Below are 22,710 nucleotides of genomic sequence, written 5' to 3' on the forward strand. Positions count from 1 at the left end.
ATGATGCTAAAGCTGAAACTCCAGTACTTTGGCTACCTTGTGCGAAGAGTTGACTCATTGGAAAAGACTGTGATGCTGGGAGGGATTGTGGGCAGGAGGAGAAGGGGACGACAGAGGATGAGATGGCTGGATGGCATCACTGACTCGATGGACGTGAGTCTGAGTGAACTCCAGGAGTTGGTGATGGACAGGGAGGCCTGGCGTGCTGGGATTCATGGGGTCACAAAGAGTTGGACACGACTGAGCGACTGATCTGATCTGATCTGATCTGAGTGAATTTACTGTGTTTATCAGAATTTAAAAATTTCTTACTTTGCATATTTTGAATATATGTTAACTGAACATTATATATTTTCTCAAATCTCTGTGGTCTCAGGGCCTCTTCTAGAATCTGGGGTTAAAGTAAATTATTACTGGCTATCATGCTTAATTATTTGAAAGTGATATATGTGATCTTTCTGGATAGAAATTACTATATGAAATTATTTTCCTAAATTTACGTAGTTTAGAAGTGTTGATTTAATTTTCAGTTTATTTCCATATTCAGTACATTTTATTTTATTTTTTCAGAATGTCCCTTTATTTAGCCTGCACTGAGTCTTAGTTGTGGCGTGCAGGGTCCGCATTGTGGCGCAGGCTCAGTGGTTGCCCCGTGGCGCAGCTGCTGTGCACTGTCGCAGCCATGTGGCACTGTGCACCTAGTCGCGCCCGCAGCAGGTGGGATCTTAGTCCCTGACCAAGGATTGAACCCGTGTCTCCTGCATTTGGGAGGCTGATCTTAACCACTGGACCAGCAGGGAAGTCCCTCAGTATATTTAAATAGATAGTTATATCAGTTGGTTTGCAATCTACAATTTTACTAATTTTTTTAAAAACCTAATATCAATATATGGATGACAGCGTTAATATGCTAAATTACTGATTTTTCTTTTCTAGAATTGAGCGTACAATTAAAACAAAATGACAACCTCCTGGAGTGATCGGTTACAAAATGCAGCAGATATGCCTGCTAACATGGATAAACATGCCCTGAAAAAGTATCGGCGAGAAGCCTATCATCGGTAAGTATTTGATCTATTTTTTTAATTTATTCTTTTTTCATTTTTGGCTGCACTGGCTTTTCTTTGCCTTGCATCTGGGCTTTCTCTAGTTGCGGCAAGCAGGGGCTACTCTTCCTTGTCATTTGGTAGCTTTTTTTGTGAAGCACAAGCTCAAGGGCTCTTGGGCTCAGTAGAGGCGCATGGAACTAGTTGCTGTGTGGTATATGGGATCTTCACAGACCAGAGATCGAACCTGTGTCCCCTGCATTGGCGGATTCCTAACCTCTGGCCCACCAGGGAAGTCCTGTTTTATCAACTTAATTCTCAAAACAGCTGTATACAATGGGCATATAATATCTTCATTTTACAGATTATGAAATTAGTGTACAGAGTGGTTAGGTAATTTACCCTAGATCACATAGCTAGTTCATGGTTCAAACTCAGTCCAAAGTCCAGACTTCTAATTGCCAGACTTCTAACCACATTGCTGTTGCTGCTTTAAAATAAAATTTGTTTTACTGCTTCTTATATCTACTTACATCTTCTTATATCTACTAATAAAAGTCCTCAAGAGCAGAAAGTCTTCAGCTGCCAAAAGATTGGGCCTTAGTTATTGATAATACAATTCTTAATTATAATTTACCAGAAACTGATTATAATTTTTAAATAGAGTTTTGGAATTGTGCCTACTGATTACTGTGTTAGACTTGAATGTAAATAATTCTGGATATTAACAGCATTTTCTTATATTAAGACTTTAAAATTTCCTTTAAATCATTTTTCCTTTAAAAGTTTAAAGTGTAAAGTATTCTCAATTTATTTGCCACTTTTAATAGATTCAGTTAAATGGCTGTTTCTAAATTTTAATGGCTATCTGAACCTTAAGTAGCTGAGATACTTGGAAGTAGGTATTGTAATTAGGAATCATTTGGTTTTAGACAGAAATTAGAAATTTATACTTACAGGATAGAAACATCTGGGCTGCACTAGAACCATCTCTGCTTCCGTCTTGGGAAAGCCAGGAATTAGTAGAAATGCTGGTTTACTGGTAGTGCTAAAAAATTGCATAGGAACTCCAGGAAATCTGTGACAGCTCAATTACTCATCTGTTCTGAGATGGTTAAATTAGTTTCTACAGATAAGTTTTTGTAAAGCAGATGAAAGAATTATTCTGGTTCCATTCTTTCCTGTGTAGGAAAGCTAATCCAGATTAGGTAACATTTCAGTGGTTCAGTAAGCATTAATATTTTGAAGAAGATTGATACTGAATATTGAGTATTTTGAAAGTTAATTATCGTATCAGTAGTTGGTTTTTAAGTAGGTTGGTGATACTTTTCTGATAGTAGGTCACTAGGTAGCATTTTTTTTTTCCAATTTGTTGTTTACATTATGAAAAAAAAGGAACAAATTATGAGTACTATTTGTACTATAGAACAAAACTTAGAGAGTAAAAGATGAAAAATTAAAAACTGAATTCCCAAAGCAAAAAACTGTATGTTTGAATCATTTAATTTATGATGTACACAAATTGTTATCACTTTAGGTGAAAACCACACCTTCCTGCCAACTACTGTCACATTCTAGAAGGATGCAAAGGATGAACCTTGAACCTCACAAAACGTGTTGATTTTTGTATTCTTGAGTTTAAAACATGGGTACTGACTGCCTTTTCCAAATTCCAAATCTTTCATTCTGCTTTTTCTGTTTGCTTGTTATGTTCGTTGAGAACACCAGTTCCTTCTACATTCTTGATTTGGTTTCGACAAAGGGGTTTTAATGATCATCCAGTTTGTTGAACAGCTTCATGCAGTGTAAACTGTCCTTTCTTATCAGTTTCATTTAATGCATATTTATATTTCACATAGTCCTAGAGCTCAATATGACATAAATTAAACACATGCTGCTGCTGCTAAGTCGCTTCAATCGTGTCCGACTCTGTGCGACCCCATAGACGGAAGCCCACCAGGTTCCCCTGTCCCTGGGATTCTCCAGGCAAGAACACTGGAGTGGGTTGCCATTTCCTTCTCCATGAGCTGACAACAAATCTGTCTTGGCAAGGTGTAATCTTCAGTCCATCCCACTGTAGACAGTAGAACTTACTTTAGACCCCCATAAGTTTTCTGTTTTGATCACTTACTGGTACAAATCTATCAGAAAGAAAAATAAGCCATAATTATACTGGTAGTATACTTCAAGGAACCAAAACATTTATATTGAATATTTATACATAATTTTAATAACCAAGGTCAAAAAGAAATGCACACAACTAATCTACTTTAAAAATGTAAGTGTCTAGAAATCATATATATTGTTTGTTTATGATACATTGAACCTAGAAACAGTGAAGATGACAAAATACAAGCTTATAAAGCTGTCTCTGAAATTAGTTCTAAACAATGGAAAAGGATTAAAACAGGTGGAGTCAGAGTTGGAAGAGCTGAGTTCAGATTTTGTTGTGATACTGGGGAGTCCAGTTAGCCTCTCTGGGTGGTGGTTTCTTTAGCTGTAAAATGATGAGATTAAAGATCTCTAATGCTTCTTCTATAAAAATTTTATGCTCAGTAAATGTTTGTTTTTTTAAACTTACTAATGCTAGTTAATAATTGCCTACTGGGGAGCTTACGATACACACTGCATGTGAGTCTTTGGTTAACTGATCCACAAGTGAAAACAAGCTGAGCATTTACTGAATAAACTCCCAGTCACTGGCCCATCAGGTCCTGATTTCATCTTCATGGAAATTCTCTGATGAATGTGTTTATATGAAGGAAACAAAGTATTTCATAACAAATTGATTTGACTCTATTAATTGGTGTTGGAGAAGACTCTTGAGAGTCCCTTGGACTGCAAGGAGATCTAACCAGTCCATCCTAAAGGAGATCAGTCCTGGGTGTTCATTGGAGGGACTGATGTTGAAGCTGAAACTCCAGTACTTTGGCCACCTGATGCGAAGAGCTGACTCATTGGAAAAGACCCTGATGCTGGGAAAGATTGAGGGCAGGAGAAGGGGACGACAGAGGATGAGATGGTTGGATGGCATCACCGTCTTGATGGACATGGGTTTGGGTGGACTCCGGGGGTTGGTGATGGACAGGGAGGCCTGGTGTGCTGCGGTTCATGGGGTCGCAAAGAGTTGGACACGACTGAGCAACTGAACAGAACTGAATTCCCATCAAGATAGGAAAACTCAAAATTGGTCAGTGGGTATCAGTGATCCTCTGCAGCAATGAGACATGTTGCTTGATGTATGTGGGAATTAAACTGTAAAACAGACTGTTTATGTGTGTGTGTAAAAATAAAAGGCATAACATACGCATTTGGATATGGACTTCCCTGGTGGCTCAGAGGGTAAAGCATCTGCCTGCAGTGCGGGAGACCTGGGTTCCATCCCTGGGTCGGGAAGATCCCCTGGAGAGGGAAATGGCAACCCACTCCAGTATTCTTGCCTGGAAAATCCCATGGACTGAGGAGCCTGGTAGGCTACAGACCATTGGGTTGCCAAGAGTCGGACATGACTGAGCAACTTCACTTTCACTTTCTATGCATTTGGAAGAAATAAAATCCAGAGAGAGGTGTTTTGTACTTTTTATTCAGTTTTTTGTGTGTCTTTATATTCATAAAGTATACATTTGGTTATGATGTAACATCACTGAAAACAGGGGCTTAGAATTAGGTAGTGAAGAGAGGTCATCTAGGAAACATCAAGCATCCTAATTGTATTTAATATGTCACAGCCTGAGAGCACTCTGGGATCATAGAAGCCTGGAAGATTTTAGACAGGCTCTGACACCCTATGTACTTCATATAGTAGAGTAATAGGAAGACTAGAAAAAGCATCCTGAATTTTTAGATCATTTAAAACTTTTTTCCCCTTTTTTCTATTTTAGTAAAGTGTGAAAGTGAAGTCGCTCAGTTGTGTCCAGCTGTTTGCGACCCCATGGACTGTAGCCTACCAGGCTCCACCATCCATGGGATTTTCCAGGCAAGAGTACTGGAGTGGGTTGCCATTTCCTTCTCCAGGGGATCTTCCCAACCCAGGGATCGAACCTTGGTCTCCCACATTACAGGCAGACGCTTTAACTTCTGAGCTACCAGGGAAGCCCTTAGTTAAAGTATACATGACCTAAAATTTGTCATCTTAACTGTTTTTAAGTATATAGTTCAGTGGTATTGAGTACATACACATTGTTAGGTAGTCATCACCACTGTCCATTCCCACCACTCTTTTGTAAAATTAAAACCTATATCTATTGAGCAGTAACTTTCCCAGTCTCCCCTCACTCCAGCCCTTGGCAACCAGTCACCATTATCTTTCTGTCTTGATGGTTTTGACCACCCTAAGTACCTCTTGTAAATAGAATCATCCAGGGTTTGTCTTTTGTGACTGGCTTATTTCACTTAGCATGATGTCAACAAGATTCATCTATGTTGTAGCATATTCCAGAATTTCCTTTTAATATAGAGAATTAAGTTTTTGAACTCTTGCAGGTATTTGCTCTTGTTAATTAAAATTTTTAAATAGAAAGCATTGAAAAGAAATTTAGTTTTTTAGTTGTCAATTTATAGAGTATTCTATTTCAGGGCTTTATATTAAAGACATTTATTGGAGTTGGTAATTTATCATTGGTTAAAACAGGCAAGCTATGATGATTTATCATAATTGTACATTGTATGTGATGCTTCAGAATTCCCTTTTGAAAGAAGCTAAATATTTTTAATTAAGTAAATAAATACCTAACTCCCAACTTTTTTTCTTGCTTAATATTAGTCTTCTAAATTTCAATATGGAAATGATGTTCATGTGTCATTATTAAGAAACTGGCCTTTAGAATGTATGACGTGTTCTTCTTCCATTTCCTTATTATGATTGTTGAGTTGTCTGTGCTGGGGTTAATCATCAGGCCAAACCCTTCACTGGAATATGTTTCTGTATATGGTCAGAAGACAGGCTGAGCTGTTCAGATCTTATTGTGGCTTGAAGGAGGCAGGTTAAACAATTACCTTTGGAATAGTACCCTGTTGGATATCTAGAATTTGATAATGATGAGTACCGATCACAGTTTGTGTCCACCAAATCCAGGAGTGAAACTGTTAGAACTTTCATTTGCTCTTCCTGTTGACAGTACCCAGGATGCTGAAGTCAGGTATTTGGTTTTATCCTTTTAAAGTTTCAATGATTACAGTACAAATGAATTTTTGTAAGTGAATTTGCTCTTCATGAACATAGCTTGTGAATTCATCGGTTGTTTTTATCTTGTCTAACTGAAATTAGATAAGTAACTGGGCTTGTGAATTTTTGGTTATCCAAACTTTTGTCTTATTCTTGAAAGACATTGTAGTCACTTTGTCTTTAAAGTTCTTTGTATAGTTGCCTGAAATTATTTTTTAATTGAAATTTTGGCCTTTATATCAGTATTTACTTAGATCTGTTGAATAATAGTTTATTTTTCAGTCAACATAAGTTTATTGTATATGTCTAAGGAATAAAAGGAATTTAATTTTTAGTACCTACTCCTTAGCACATTAATAGAATTAGAGATGTTAATGATGTTTTAACCTCAGATTAAAGACAAGTGTCAGATTGTATGCAGACAAGGACTACAGGTAAGTAAAGTTTAATTTTTTCCTCAATTACCTACAGATATCCATGAATGTCATTCAGCTTCTTGTATTATCAAAATGATACCATTTTGTCTCATCACCAACCATGTTAGGAATGTGCTTTTAGGGAATAGGGAATGCCAATTAAAACCACATTGTGTATACATATTACAGTGGCTAAAATAAAAAAATACTGGCAATACCAAATGTTGATAAGAATGTGGAGCATTTAGAACTCTGTTTCATTGTTGGTAGAAAGGCAAAATGCTCCAGCTACTCTGCAGAACAGTTTGGTAGTTTCTTATAAAGTTAGAGACACTTATCTGTCATTAATTACCATTTTGTATCATTTTGAGTTAACCTGCCATTTTAGCATAGTTTCTAATATTCAAGTGGATAAATTGTTAAAATTTCAGTAGCCATATTATAGATTGAAAGTCAAATGGAAATATAGTTCCTCAGGAATGCCAAGAAGCCATCCTTAAATAATGTACAGATGTACTATCAGAATAAGAAGAATGGGGTAGAGCATCAGAACTATATTAATTTTTTTGTTATATCATTCTAATGCTTTGGTTAGTGTTTCATATTCCTAAGGAATGACAAATGAGGACTCAGGGATTGGTAAGATTTTGAAACATTTGAGTGATGGAATACTATTCAGCAGTAACAAGGAGTGAACTATTGATGCACACAACTTTAATGCAGCTCAAGAAAACCATGCTGAGTTAATAAAGCTCACAGAGTTACTTACTGTATGGCTCCATAGCATGCCTGAAATGGAAATAATGGAGACTGGGGACAGAGTAGTGGTTGCCAGGTGTTAGGGATTGGCTTGGGTGGAGGGAGGTGGGTGTAGCTGTAGGAAGTGGCACAAGGAATCCTTGTGATGGAACTGTTTTGTATCTTGACTCTGGTGGTGATTACATGAATCTACACAGACACAAATGAGTGCATGTAAAACTGGTGAAATTTGAATAAGGCTGGTGAACTGTATCAGTGTCAGTTTCCTGATTATGATATTGTATTATATTTATGCAAGATGTTCCCATTGGGGATGAAGAGTATAAGAATCTCTATTATTTCTTACTATTACATGTGAATCTATAATTATCTCAACATAACAAGTTTAATTTATAAAATTCTCTCAGTGACATAACTTCTTGTATCATGGGTATTGTGGGTTCTAGATACAAGTTCTCTTTAAAACGTGCAGTGATGCTACTTTATGGAATACAAATTCTCTAAACTTTATTGTTCAAAAGAAGATGCTAGATCCTAAAACATTCTGAGTTTCTCTGCCACCATTCCCTCTGTGCTTTTTCCCCAAACAAAAAGTAAAATTAAAAAAAGGAAAGTAGTGGTGGTCATGGCAGTGGCAAGGAAGAGAAAGAACAAAAGATAGCAAATCTTTGATTTAATGAAACCCTATAGTAAGAAACTTTGGCTGAGGAAATGTTATTCATATTTAGAGATAGTCTATTTCACCTTCAAGGATTCTTGTGTGTGTGTGTGTGTGTGTGTTTATACATATGTTTTCTGTAACATCTTACAAGAAAACTTGAATGAACTTTTTGGCCAAACCAGTATATTTATAAATTAATATTTGGTCGTGCCATGCGGCTTACAGTATCCCAGTTCCCTGATCAGGGATTGCCCAGCAGTGAAAGCCAGAACCCTAACCACGAGGCTACCAGGGAACTCCCTCAAGGATTCTTTTGGATATGGCTTCTTTTAGTCAGCATAATGTCAGCCATGTTTTTGTGTGTATCAGTAATTTGTTCTTTTTTATTACTATCTGGCATTCTGTTGTATCATTATACCACAATTTGTTTATTCATTTGGAGCTTTCCACTTTTTTCAGTTTTTAGCTACCAACTTAGAAAGTATTTGTAAATCACACATCTAATTAAGGACTTGTATTCAGAATATATGAAGAACTTTTAAAATTCAACAATATAAGAACAACTCAATGAAGAAATGGGCAAAAGATTGACACGTCACTGCAGAGGACATGTGGATGGCATAAAAGGAAATTCATAACATCACCAGCCATGTTAGGAATGTGCTTTTAGGGAATAGGGAGTGCCAATTAAAACCACATTGTATATACCTATTACAGTGGCTAAAATAAAAAATGCTGGCAGTACCAAATGTTGATAAGAATGTGGAGCATTCAGAATTCTGTTTCATTGTTAGTAGAAAGGCAAAATGCTCCAGCTACTCTGCAGAACAGTTTGGTAGTTTCTTATAAAGTTAGAGACACTTAGCTAATGACCCAGAGATCTTACTCCTAGATATTTGTACTAGATAAATGAAGACTTTATGCTCACACAAAAATACTGTGCGTGAATAATGTGTAGAGTATATTAGTCTGTTGTTACTCCATCACTAAGTCATGTCTAACTCTTTGCAACCCCATGGACTGCAGCATGCCAGGCTTCCCTGTCCTTCACTGTCTCCTGGAATTTGCTCAAACTCATGTCCATTGAGTCGGCGATGCTATCTAACCATTTCATCCTCTGTCGCCCGCTTCTTTTTCCTTCAATCTTCCCAGCATCAGGGCCTCTCACAGTGAGTCAGCTCTTCGCATCAGGCAGCCAAAGTAATGGAGCCTCAGCATCAGTCCGTTCAGTGAATATTAAGGGTTGATTTCCCTTAGAATTGACTGGTTTTGCCTCAAACAGGAGACAACCCAAATATCCTTTAGTGAGTAAATGCCTAAATAAAATGCAATACATCCACACAATGAAATATAACTCAGGAAGAAGGAACCACACTATTGATAAGATACAGCACTTTAACCCTCAAAGACAGTCCTGGGTCAAAGAAGCTGGTCTTAAGAAGTTTCATACTGTGTGATTCTGTTTATATGGTACTCTCAAGGACAAAACTATAGTGATGGACGGGCTTCCCAGTGGCTCAGTGGTAAAGAATCTGCCTGCAATGCAGGAGACACAGGTTCAATCCCTGGGTCAGGAAGATCTTCTTGAGGAGGGCACGGCAACCCACTCCAGTGTTCTTGCGTGGCGAATCCCATGGACGGAGGAGCCTGGCGGGCTACAGTCCGTGGGGTTGCAAAGAGTCGGATACAAGTGAAGTGACTGAGCACACTTAGTGATGGAGAACTGATAAGTGGATTCTTGAAGTTGTCAGAGGGGGAGTTAGCATGACTACAGGAGGAAAGCAGCAGAGTTTTGAGGGGGTGATGGAACCATTTTGATTCCAGATTGTGATGGTTATTATACCAATCTATAAATGTATTAAAATTCATAGACATGGCACACCCCAAAAGTTTGATTTTGCTGTATTTAAATTTTGAAAAAAATAAAAGAATAGCAAGAAGTAGTATTCTGGGCCAACGCTTAAAGCATACATTTAGCTTTAGTACAGAGGAAACATCGATTTCCCAAGTGGTTACTCTGATTTACAGTTTTACCTGCAATGTGTGAAAGCAGTGTAACCAGCACTTTAATATCAATCTCTTGAACAGTATGTCTAATTTAAAAGTAATTTTGTTGGTTATGTAGTGACATATCGGTTTGGTTTTAATTTGTATTTTCTGGCGGATTGTTAGGTTGCGCACCTTTTTCATATGTTAACTAGCCGTTTGGATGCTGTCTTGTGACTTGACTCTTCCAGTCATTCGCTAACTGAGTTGTCTCTTTTTCTTATTGATTTGTCTTAATACAGATTTAAAAAAAAGATGTATTGAGATTAATTCATAGAACATAAAATAGTAATATATAATTCAGTATATTAGTTTATTGGGAGTTGTGTAAACATCTCCATTGTCTAATTGCAGAACATTTTCATCACCCTCCCAAGAAAGTCTACACATGTTAGTTCCTCATTCTCTTCTCTCCCCAGTCCCTGTCAGTCTCTTACCTACTTTGTCTCTATAGAATTGCCTATTCTGGACATTTCATATAAATGGAATCATAAAATATGTGGCTTTTTTTCTATCTTTTTCACGTGATGTTTTCAGGATTCATCCATACTTTAGCATGCTGCTGCTGCTAAGTCGCTTCAGTCATGTCTGACTCTGTGCAGCCCCATAGACGGCAGCCCACCAGGCTCCCCCGTCCCTGAGATTCTCCAGGCAAGAACACTGGAGTGGGTTGCCATTTCCTTCTCCAAGGCATGAAAGTGAAAAGTGAAAGTGAAGTCGCTCAGTCGTGTCCGACTCTTAGCAACCCCATGGACTGCAGCCCACCAGGCTCCTCCGTCCATGGGCTTTTCCAGGCGAGAGTACTGGAGTGGGTTGCCATTGCTTAACATGAGTCAATACTTAATTCCTTTAATGGCTGAATAATATTGCATTGTATGAATATGCCACATTTTGTTTATATATTCATCTGTTGCTTAATACTTGGATTGTTTCTACATTTGGCTGGTATGAATAATGCTACTGCAAACATTCGTGTGTACATCTTGTGTGAATATGTTTTCAGTGTTGGGGTTATATATATAGCAGTGGAATTTGCTGAGTTGTATGGTAACTTTTGATTTAATTTATTGAAGAATAACCAAACTTTTGCCATGCACATGCATCTTTTTACATTCCCTTCAGCAATGTATGTGGCTTCCAATTTCTCTACATTCTCAAAATAACACTTATTATTGTCAGTGGGTTTTTAAAAATTACTGTATCCATCCTAGTGTTTATGTGGTGGTATCATGGTTTTGATATGCATTTCTCTTATGATTAATAGCGTTAAGCATCTTTTATGTTCTTATTGACCATTTATATAACTTCTTTCAGGAAATATCTCTTCAGATCCTTTGCCCATTTCTTAACTGAGTTTGTCTTTTTATTGTTGACTTGTATAAGTTATTCATTTTTCTAGGTACTAAACCTTTGTCTGATATATGATATTCAGATATTTTTTCTCATGCCGTGAGTTGTCTTTTCACTTTCTTGGTAGTGTTGTTTGAAGGACAAATGTTTTTACCGATGAAGTTCAATCTGTATATGATTTCTGTTTCTCATGCTTTTGTTTTCATGTTTAAGAAATTGCTAATCTACGGACAAAGATTTATACCTGTATTTTCTTCTGAGAGTTATATAATTTTATGTTTAGGTTTTACATACATTTTGAGTTAACTTTGTATATGGTGCAAGGTGAGGGTTTAAATTCCTTCTTTTGCATGTGAATATCCAGTTGTCTTAGTTCTGTTTGCTGAAAAAGAGTTCTGTTTCCAATACTCTTCCAGTTGTTAAATTAGGAAGAAAGGTTGCAGTCTTTAATGATTAAGTATGATGGTAGCTGTAGGTTTTTCACAGCTGCCCTTTATCAGTTTGAGGCTGTTCCTTTCTGATCTTAGTTTGAGATTCCTTTCTATTCCTGGTTTTCAGAACCAAGGAAATAGAGGGTTGACTGTAGAGTTACATGTGGATTTTCAGTTGTGTGGGGTTTGGTGCCCCAACCCTCTCCTTGTTCAAGGGTCAACTATATTATATATAATAGTAACATGGTTTCAAAAATCAAAACTATGCAAAAAGACTGTCAGAAATGTCACTCCCACTAATGTTCCTCCCAAATTGGTAGGTAATAAACTTTGGATTTCTTTTTATTTATCATACTTGGGAATCATTGGAGTTCTTAATTCTATGCATGCCTTTATGGTTTATAAATTTTCAGCTGTTATCTTTTCATGGGTTGTCCTTGCTCTGTTCTCTTTGGAGAAAGAACTCTGATAAGTGTATGTTAGACTTTGGCACTGTTTTCCTCCCTTCTCATATCCTTTCTTTTTTTTTTTCTTTTGATTATGGATTTATTCATGTGATTGAGAGTTCAGTTATAGACTTTTCCTCTCCTAAGCTGTAGTTATAAGATGTATAGATGTGTTTTTAAGTTTCATAAATCAATTTGACTTATAAGTCACTTAAAAGTCAAAGAATAAAGAATAGTCTTAACACTTTGAAGCAAAGGCTGAGTAAAAATGGATTTATGAACAGTCTTTTTTCCTCATTTAACAACTGCATTAATCCCAAATAGATGTTTTTCATACTCTTGAAATGTCAAGTTTCTGTGAAACTTTCTCTTTTTAAAATTTTTTTAATATTATTTTTTTACTTTACAATATTGTATTGGTTTTGCCATACATCAACATGCATCCGCCACGGGTGTACACATGTTCCCATCCTGAACCCCCCTGCCTCCCCATACCATCCCTCCAGGTCATCCCAGTGCACCAGCCCCAGGCCTCCTGTATCCTGCATTGAACCTGGACTGGCGATTTGTTTCTTATATGATATTATACATGTTTTAATGCCATTCTCCCAAATCATCCCCCCTCCCTCTCCCACAGAGTCCAAAAGACTGTTCTATACATTTGTGTCTCTTTTGCTGTCTTGCATACAGGGTTGTCGTTACCATCTTTCGAAATTCCATATATATGTGTTAGTATACTGTATTGGTGTTTTTCTTTCTGGCTTACTTCACTCTGTATAATAGGCTCCAGTTTCATCCACCTCATTAGAACTGATTCAAATGTATTCTTTTTAATGGCTGAGTAATACTCCATTGTGTATCTGTACCACAGCTTTCTTATCCATTCATCTGCTGATGGACATCTAGGTTGCTTCCATGTCCTGGCTATTATAAACAGTGCTGCGATGAACATTGGGGTACACGTGTCTCTTTCAATTCTGGTTTCCTCAGTGTGTATGTATGCCCAGCAGTGGAATTGCTGGGTCATATGGCAGTTCTATTTCCATTCTTTTGTATTTTTCATCCTTTTTTGTCTCTGTGTTAAATTCTGGAATGTTTTTCCTGACCTACCTTCCAGTTCACTAATTCTGTTTTTGGTTGGGTCTGACCTGAATCTGTTCATTACATTTTTTATTTTAATTAATTTTTAGTTTCTTCAGCATTTCATTTTGGAATCTTTTTTCAAATATACTGTTAACTTTCTTTTTATGATTTCCAGTTATATATTAAGCATTTAAATATTTTTTTAATAAAAGAAGTCCCTTTCTTAGGTTTTTAAAAAATAATTTTATTTTTGGTTGTGCTGCATCTTCATTGCTGTGCAAGGGGCTTTCTGTGGTTGCAGTGCATGGGCTCCTCGTTACAGTGGCTGCTCTTGTTGAGGAGCATGGGCTCAGGAGTTGTGGCACACAGGCTTAATTGCCCCACAGCATGTGGAATCTTCCTGGACCAGGGATCAAACCCATGTCCCCCTCGTTGGCAGGCGGATTCTTATCCACTGTACCACCTGGAAAGTCCCTCAAACATTTAAATCTTAATGAATTTTGGTTTAAGAATCAAAACGATCTGAAGTACATTCGTATCTCTGTTTCCAACTACTTCCCTTTTCAAAGCTTTTTAAAAATAATTGTAATTGTTACTATTCTCATTAGGAATTCAGCCCATCTGTGTGTGTGACTACCATAAATCCAAGAAATAGAGAGTAATACAGTTATCAATTGCAAATTTTAATCTTGTAATTATTTTTTAAAAGTGCTTGAAATTATTTAGGTAATACATAATTAAATTCTTATTGTGCAGTATTCAGGAATTCAGAAATATATACAGTAAAGTATGAAAATTCCCCTTCATTTACATTTTCACTCCCACTCCTCTTTGTCATAGGTAAACACTGTCAGTTTGGAGAGCATTCTTCTAGTCCTCTTTCAGTGCATTTACACACGTGAGCATGTGTGCATTTTAATACAGCCTCCTAATCTTTCTAGATTCTGGCCTGTTCTTTTCATTCCTGATGGTGCTAGTCCAGGCTCTGGTCATCACTGTCCTGCATTGCAAAAGTAACTATAAGCCCGCTTATGTCTGCCTGTTTTTAGCCTTGTCATCTTCAGATCTGTTTTGTAAATCATGTTTATCACCCAACTTAAGACCTTGAGTGGCATCATATCAAGAATGCTATAGGATAAATCCTAAACCCATTAACATAGCATTTAAGACCCTGTGGGGACTGGATCTTTTGCTTTCCACTTTCATCTTGAGCAGCTCCCTTCCTCAAATGCTTGTATTCTGTCAGTGCTGGATTGCATCTAATTTTTTTTCCACACACCATAGTATCTGTGTCACTCGGCTTTTCATTCATAATTTCTCTTCTGTTGGAATGTTCTCCACCCCTCTTTTCCTCTTAATCTGATTAACACTTGCTAATCCTTTTTAGTGTGGTGGTTAGGAACCTGGACCTTGGGTTAGTATTTTGGATTATTTCATTTTAATTTCTTTAGAATCACAGTATTTAACTGCTGTAAACTTTGTTCTGTCATCTATGAAATATGAATCATTTCTACCTCATAGAGTTATTGAGATTAAATGAGATAATACCTGTAAAAGTGCTTAGCATAGTGTCAGTTTAACAACAACAATTTGGGCATCTTGTCTTTCAGTAAGACAGAGAGCTGCAGCTCTCTGTTAAGCATTTGTCTAATACTACAATCACATACAACTGTTCAGTGTTTTTGATGGCCCTCCTCCACTAGAGACTCCTTAAAATCAAGAGCTGTCACGTTTGTCTTTGTATTACTGGTACTAGGTACTGGCAGGTAGACATTTAGTAAACATTTCTTAAATATATGAACTGAGTTTGAAATAGCTGGTCAATGCAGTTTCTTTTGCACGGGAAACTCGTATAAGTGTGTTTACCTTCTGTTCCAGTGAGATTTTTGTTTTCCTTTCTCTTTACAAGTAGAAAGTCTTAAAATAGTAATTACATTTATTTCCACCACACTGAGCTGTGATGCCACAACTGGAAATCCAGGGAAGCCATGGGAAGTTGGCACTCTTAGGGATTAGATCATTTTTCCATATTCAGTTTGTATTCTTGTATTTATGGAATTTGGTTTGAGGATAGTGAAAGTCCTTCATATTCATGTATAATTTGAGAATTGGATTTTTACAGTGTATCTCCCAAGAGATATTTTGGTGAGATAATGTTTTCCCTGTTACCCACCAAGTTCCAATAGTTCTTTGAGTGCTTACAAATGACAGACAGATGTTATCTGTCTTCTATAGATGAAAAATCTCAGGCTTAGGTTAATTAACTTATTCAGCCAGAAAGCTGAATTTAAACCTAGTTGCTCTGGTGCTCATTCTCTTTGACCATACTGCTTTTCTAAATAAACTGAAAATAATTTTAGTTTGAATTTGTAGTATTTGGTAGTGATTTTAGTTACTTGGTGACTGTTTAGACATTTTATAGTAACTAATAGAAATCTTTATGGTAAGATAGTTAGATACTGTTTAAAGATAAAGTTTTTAAAAATTTAAATCCAACTAGTGTTTCTTTAAGGTATGTATATTTTATTTTTAAATCAAACCATCAGTAGGAGGATTTATTTGCCTTATCAATGTTCTTAGACTTTAGCACACTTGTTTATTTCTTCCCCTGTTGCATAATCCCTATGCATTATATTGGTCAGGAGGCAGGAATGTTGCAAATGTTTTTCTTTCAAACTGCAGCTTGCTCTGAAATTTGGAATTAACTTTTAGAATGTTCTGGGTGTATCCTCCACGTGCCAAAGATCTGTAAATTTCTTTTCACATGGGCTGACATTTTCAGGCATATGAGTAAAATATTTGTGAACACAGATGTTTTCCTTAAAAGTAGTGAATGATCAGAAAAGAGACCACAGTGTGGAAATACTTTAGGTTACTCCTGTAATATGATCGGCACATAAATTATTATTTTTCTTGTAGTTCGCATTGTTCATTTTCTAAGGGAGGAAATAACTAAACTGATAATTAAAACATACTTCTGTGTATTATGGTGTTTTTTTTTTTTTCCTCCGAGAGTAAACTAAATGATTTGAACTGACTAGGGCCTCTCCATTCTGTGAAACTCACATTGTTTGCGTACTGTTGGCGGGCCTCATTAGGGGGTAAATTTGCTTTTTCTGAGTGTTTGCCAGTAACGATTCCTGTCTCCTATGGGAACTTGCCATTTGGATAGTCTCCTTCCTACACTGGCCAGTCTTACACAGTTTAGACCATCAGTTATTTTTCCTGCTCTTCAATTTTTTCTTATTATTCTTTGGTTTTTAAGTATTTAAAGCTGAGGATATTGGTCTCTGAGATATTGCCTGCTTAGGGTTCGGCATCTTGCCCGAATTTGTTGGGCCTCTCAGGGCCTGAGTTCTCTGTGCTTTAACAAATGAGCTACAGTTCTCAAGAGATCAGTGAAGCTTGTTTGTTGATCCTGTATTCTCTTCCAGAGGAAGTAGATCTTTGAGAATGTCTAAGGAAGGGTAAGTGAGTTTATTATTCTTTTCCCCTCATTTTTCTCAGCAAAGAGATGTTCTAGTCATCTGAGTAAATTGGAAGATTAATAAACAGTGCTACCAGTCTGAGTGGAGATGGGGAGAGATTGAAAGAAATTCAGCCGAAAGTTTACATTGCTAGTGTTTCACATGTAATCTGCTGTAAAGTTACAGTTGCTATTTGGAAGGACTGCATTGAGGGTGGATAATCGTCATAGAAATTCAGTGAGAGATAAGCACCGTTTACCTTGTGGTAAACTCTCATTTGTTTTTCAGTAGAAAGTGTTTATGAAGATTGGAAGCAAACTATAGTGTCTTACCAAAGAGTTTTACATAGAAATGAGTGAAATTTAAAAATTCAAGTGAATTTGAAAATAATTTGTACCTTTAGAAAATGGTGTGAAAGATTGAAAAGCAACCTGTGATTTTGTTTCTTTCTGGTCACTTGTAGACAAAAATAATTTCAAGTGGAATGCCCCGTTCCTCTTTATTTTGCGATATAAAATAGTTCTGTAGGGTTTTTTAATTGTCTTTATAGTTTTTTCTCTTATGTTTCAGAATTTGAATTATTATTGGTATTCTTTTTATGATCACTGTCATAGGTGACGTGCAAGTTAATAGCTACATCCTGTTAACAATCTCATTTCTAACCTTCAAGCATAACTTGACCTGGTTAATTCCAGAGAAACATCCCCTTTGATCAAATAGGACACAGATTCCCTCAAAAAAAAAAAAAAACCTCTTTAAAAATACAGTGCAATTTAAATTTTGATTTTTTTGAAGTTCTTAATTTTTTTCTAGTAGAAATTTTGAAGTAGTTTCAGAGTCTTGTGTTTATAATTTATTTTAATCTGGTCATGTATTGATTATGAGCAAAATAAAATTGGCCCATTTTACTGCTATTTTATAAAGACTCATTATTAGTTAAAAAGAGCAGCCATGGGTGTAAATAATTCTGCATTATTTTTAGACCTCTCATGACATCACTGGAATTTTGAGGTTTCTTTAAATGTGAAAATTATAAGAGGACTGCCTCTTCAGGTTTATGTATTTTCTTTCCTTCTAGCTCTAGCTCTAAGCTTGCAGTTTTTATTAAACAATTTTTATGATACATATTATCATGGATGCTGGTAATATTTGTCAGGCTTGTACAGTGGTTATTTATAAAGCTGGTTTATAGATCTAAGAAGAACTATATTCCTAGATGCAGTCAAAGTTCTTGGGAAGTAATTAGTACCTCCTCCCGCCCCCCATATAGAGGGGGGAGGTAAAACATATGTTAGAATTGGTTGTTTAAAAAAAGATCTGTGTAAGTCAGAGGACACTATAAAGCCTGGAGTATTCTTTTAGGTTATTTCTAGGGATCCATGAAGCAATTCTTGTACTTTCTGAATGGGTAATGAACAAGTGCATTTGAATTGCATGGAGACTATAAATGAAATCAGTTAGCTTTTATTCTCCTTTGCTATCTTTAGAAATAAATGGATAAAGTTTCTACTTTGGGATGAAATGATTCTTATACTCAGAATGTTGGTATATGTGATTATTTTTATATCTATGAAATATTTCCCAAGTAAGTAATAGAAAAGGATTATTAGTAGAGTTAAATCATCAAAAATTATACTTGAGCCTTATGTAAACCTATAGTAGTCGAGACAGTGTTATCAGTGTAAGGATAGATCTATAGAGAGATCATGAAACCTAATAGGAAGTTTGTAGACCCACACATACAGGCAGTTGATTTTCAGTAATGACGCCATGCTAAGTCAGTGGTTAGTCTATGTAACAGATGTGCTGAAACAACTAAACATTCATAAAGAAAAAAAGTGAACCTCAGCCTTTGCCTCAATCGTATATATATTTAAGAAAACACAGAAATGATCATAGACTTAAATATAAAAGTTTAAAGCAAAGTGTAGGTGAAAATGATTGTGACTTTGAATTAGGTAAAGATTTCTCTTTAAATACATAAAAAAAAAACATGGAAGATAAAATTGATAAATTGGGCTTCATCAAAAAAAAAAAAAACCCTCTGCTTTTAAAAAGACAACATTAAGAAAATAAAAAGGTAAGCCATAGACTGGGAGAAAATATTCTCAATATATATATATCTGATAAAGAACTTATATCCAAAATACCTGAAGAATTCTTGTAACACAGATAAATAACCCAGTTTATAAATGATTCTTCACACAAAAAAACATGGCCAGTAAACATTTGAAAAGATGCTCTGCATCATTAGTCATTGCGTGCTCAGTCGCTTCAGTTGTATCTGACTCTTTGCCACCGTATGGACTGTAGCCTGCTAGGCTCCTCTATCCATGGGCTTCTCCAGGCAGGAATGCTGGAGTGGGTTGCTATGCCATCCTCCAGGGGATCTTCCTGACCTAGGGATCGAATCTGTATCTCTTGTCTCCTGCATTGTCAGGCAGTTTCTTTACCACTAGCACCATTAGGGAAATACAAATTAAAACCACAGTAGTGTATCACTGCAGACCCACTAGAATGACTAAACACTGACAATGTGGAGCGAATGGAACTCTCATGCATTGTTGATGAAAATGCAAAATAAAAACATTTTGGCAGTGTCTTTTAAAGTTAAACATACACTTATTAAATGGACTAATATTTCCACTTCCGGGTATTTACTCCAAGAGAAATGAAAGCATTATGTCTATACAGATTTGTGTGTGAGTGTTCATAGCATCATTATTTGTGATAGCCAAAAACTGGGAACAACTCAAAGTATCCAGTAATTGAATAGGTAAATAAATTGTGGTATATCCATACAATGGAATACTACCTGCGAATAAAGGAACTAATTTTTGATACATGTAATAACATGAATGAGTCTCAGAACTATTGTGTTAAGAAAAATAACCAGACATAGACTGCATGGTGTTTGATTCCATCTACATGAAAACTAGTGGAAAACAGCATAGATCAGTGGTGTTTTGTGGCCATGGGTTTGGGAGAGTATTGCAAAAGGACATGAAGGAACATTTTGGGTTGATTGTGGTAGTTATTACATGGGTGTATACAATTGCCAAAACTCACCAATCTTCACACTTAAAATGGGTGAATTTCACTTGAGGTAAATTATACCTCAATGAAGTTGGAGGGGGAATAAGACTTGAGAAACTCAACTTGCTTATTTAAAATCTTATAAATAAAATGATTATTGTCAAAGCATAGCATAGTCAAAGGAATATATTTGGAAAAATATAGGTACTCTAGGATGTGTAGTGCAAGGGGGAAAAAAAATACATTCTTCTTTCATTGTAATGATCGATCCCTCGTCTTCTGGAGCTGTTCAGAATGCCTTTTATTACCAGAGCCTGCTGTCTTTTAGGTGAGAAGCCAAAATCAGTTTTGTCATTTGCTTTTATTTTAAGTTCTAGATTTTGACCTCTGTTTTCCATTATGGGCACAAACAGCACACTTGTTAATTTGGCCTAATGATAACATGGGTAAATATTTTCTTCTCTAATTTTTATTCCACAGAATTCAACCTTAATATTTTGATGTATTTTATAAATTATCTTCTATACATTGGTTTTTACTTTTAAAAATTGGGGAGAAAAAGTAAATAATTTAGGGGAAAGTAGGAAAAAAAGATTGGAAAAAACGTGTTTTTAATTAGACTGAGATTTTTGAACAGTAATTTTCAGAAGTACTGCCATTGTTCCCGGTTTCTCCCTTAATTTATGTATTCTTCATTAGTCCTCTTTCTTATTCCCCACCATTCTGCTCTCATTACTGCAGTTTCTTCATTTGAGGTTGAAAGTGAAGGGAATTTTAATGTCTTTTGAAGAGCTTCTCCTTAAAGTATGTTTTGAAATCTTTGGGGAAAGATAGCATAATCACTACTCTTACTAGTCTTTGTTTATCACTTTTTAAGATATACATTTTTTTCACATTTAGACATCTCTGAATTTGGGCTACATCTAGTAATATACCACTTAATTCAACTTAGAATTAAGTTGAGATCTTCTAGAGAGAATTTCATTTCTGTCAGTCACGTAGGGGCAACATCAACCATGCTAGTAGGGTAAATTTAAACCACAAACCTACCAGATTTATTGTTCAAATTCTCAGGGGGAGTTTTTTCCCGTTTCTTGGACTTGGTGTCAGGGTCAAGATGCACAAATGTCCTTGTGTGTTTCTTCTATATTGCAGATTTAGTTCTCCCTTTTCCTTGTACTATGGATATAGTCCTTTGATAATCCTAGCTTTACAAGACTCTGACTTTTCTTGGGCACCCCTCCTGGCCCTTTTTTAGTGGCATGTGATATGGGTGAGTTCTACAGTTGATGCATCTTCAGTTTTAACCATCTTTAATTTTGTTCCCTCCACATTCTCTTCACTGGGACTTTTTTATATTGAGTATTTGAATAAGAAAAATTATGATAATTCATGTATTATTTTAGGAATGATAGCATGCTTATTCAGACTTTTGAAGCACAGGGTGCTGTTCTCATGGCATAATCTGATAATGTATCCTTCCTGAGGATGTTCCTCAGAGAAAATATTCAGACAAATTAGTAAGAAACTGTTGGCTGGACATTTATGAAAAAACTGATGCTTCAGTGACTTTACTTTTATAATCTAGGCCACAATTTCTTGTTGTGTCTGTATATTTGAGGTATTTAAACTTTCAGTTTTTAAGGATCCATTTTCATAAATTAGATTTTTTTTTTTTTAAGATCACTAGTACTCTTGCCTGGAAAATCCCATGGATGGAGGAGCCTGGTAGGCTGCAGTCCACGGGGTCTCGAAGAGTCGGACACGACTGAGCGACTTCACTTTCACTTTTCACTTTCATGCATTGGAGAAGGAAATGGCAACCCACTCCAGTGTTCTTGCCTGGAGAATCCCAGGGACGGGGGAGCCTGGTGGGCTGCCATCTATGGGGTCACACAGAGTCGGACACAACTGATGCAACTTAGCAGCAGCAGCAGCATTCTTTTACTGAAGAATGGGAGCATAAAGGCAGACTAAGGTGTTGTCATTATGTTTTTTAAATAACAGCATTATTGAGATCTAGTTCACATACCATTCATTTCACCCTTTAAAAGAGTACAGTTCAGTGGTTTTAAGAGGTTACCTCTCGAGAGGTGTGTATATACAACAGCACTAATTTCAGAATATTTTTTTTATCCCCCAAAGCAAATTGCCCATTCCTTCTTCTCCACAGCTCCAGCAGTCACTAATTACTATTAAGTTTTTAGTTTAAATTTTTTTTAGTTTAATTTTTAATTCAGTTGAATATTGTGTCTAGTTGTTACTAGGCCCTATGCTATCGTTGGGAAGGCAATAAATCCTTGTCTCCAAGATTATAATCCAGTAAAGAATAAGGGAATTAAACAGTTTATGATAAAATATACATAAGTGCCAGAACTGCTCACATGTATCACATTATAGAACTTTAGTTGCTGGTGAAATATCTTTCAGTTCAGTTCAATTCAATCTCTCAGTCGTGTCTGACTCTTTGCGACCCCATGAGTTGCAGCACGCCAGGCCTCCCTGTCCATCACCAACACCCGGAGTTCACTCAAACTCACCTCCATCGAGTCAGTGATGCCATCCAACCATCTCATCCTGTGTTGTTCCCTTCTCCTCCTGCCCCCAATCCTTCCCAGCATCAGAGTCTTTTCCAGTGAGTTAACTCTTCATATAAGGTGGCCAAAGTACTGGAGTTTCAGCTTTAGCATCATTCCCTCCAAAGAAATCCCAGGGCTGATCTCCTTTAGAATGGACTGGTCGGATCTCCTTGCAGTCCAAGGGACTCTCAAGAGTCTTCTCCAACACCACAGTTCAAAAGCATCA

General features: G+C 36.4%; 1 protein-coding gene across 3 annotated transcripts in view; it reads left to right on the forward strand.

Annotated features, from left to right (window-relative positions):
• The first annotated feature begins 836 nt into the window (after positions 1-836).
• Positions 837-22,710, forward strand: part of NT5C2 (5'-nucleotidase, cytosolic II) — a 74,648-nt gene continuing 52,774 nt past the window's right edge. The window contains exon 1 of one of the 3 annotated variants that reach the window (XM_010859422.1): positions 837-1,061. In XM_010859422.1, the coding sequence (XP_010857724.1) occupies positions 961-1,061 (101 nt within the window). In that variant the 5' untranslated portion in view covers positions 837-960. Of the gene's footprint in view, positions 1,062-15,817; positions 16,870-22,710 lie in introns of those variants that run through there. The other 2 variants (XM_010859423.1, XM_010859424.1) reach the window with 2 other exon arrangements.

This window comes from Bison bison, unplaced genomic scaffold (assembly GCF_000754665.1).
Source record: "Bison bison bison isolate TAMUID 2011002044 unplaced genomic scaffold, Bison_UMD1.0 scf7180017864456, whole genome shotgun sequence".
NCBI lineage: Eukaryota > Metazoa > Chordata > Mammalia > Artiodactyla > Bovidae > Bison > Bison bison.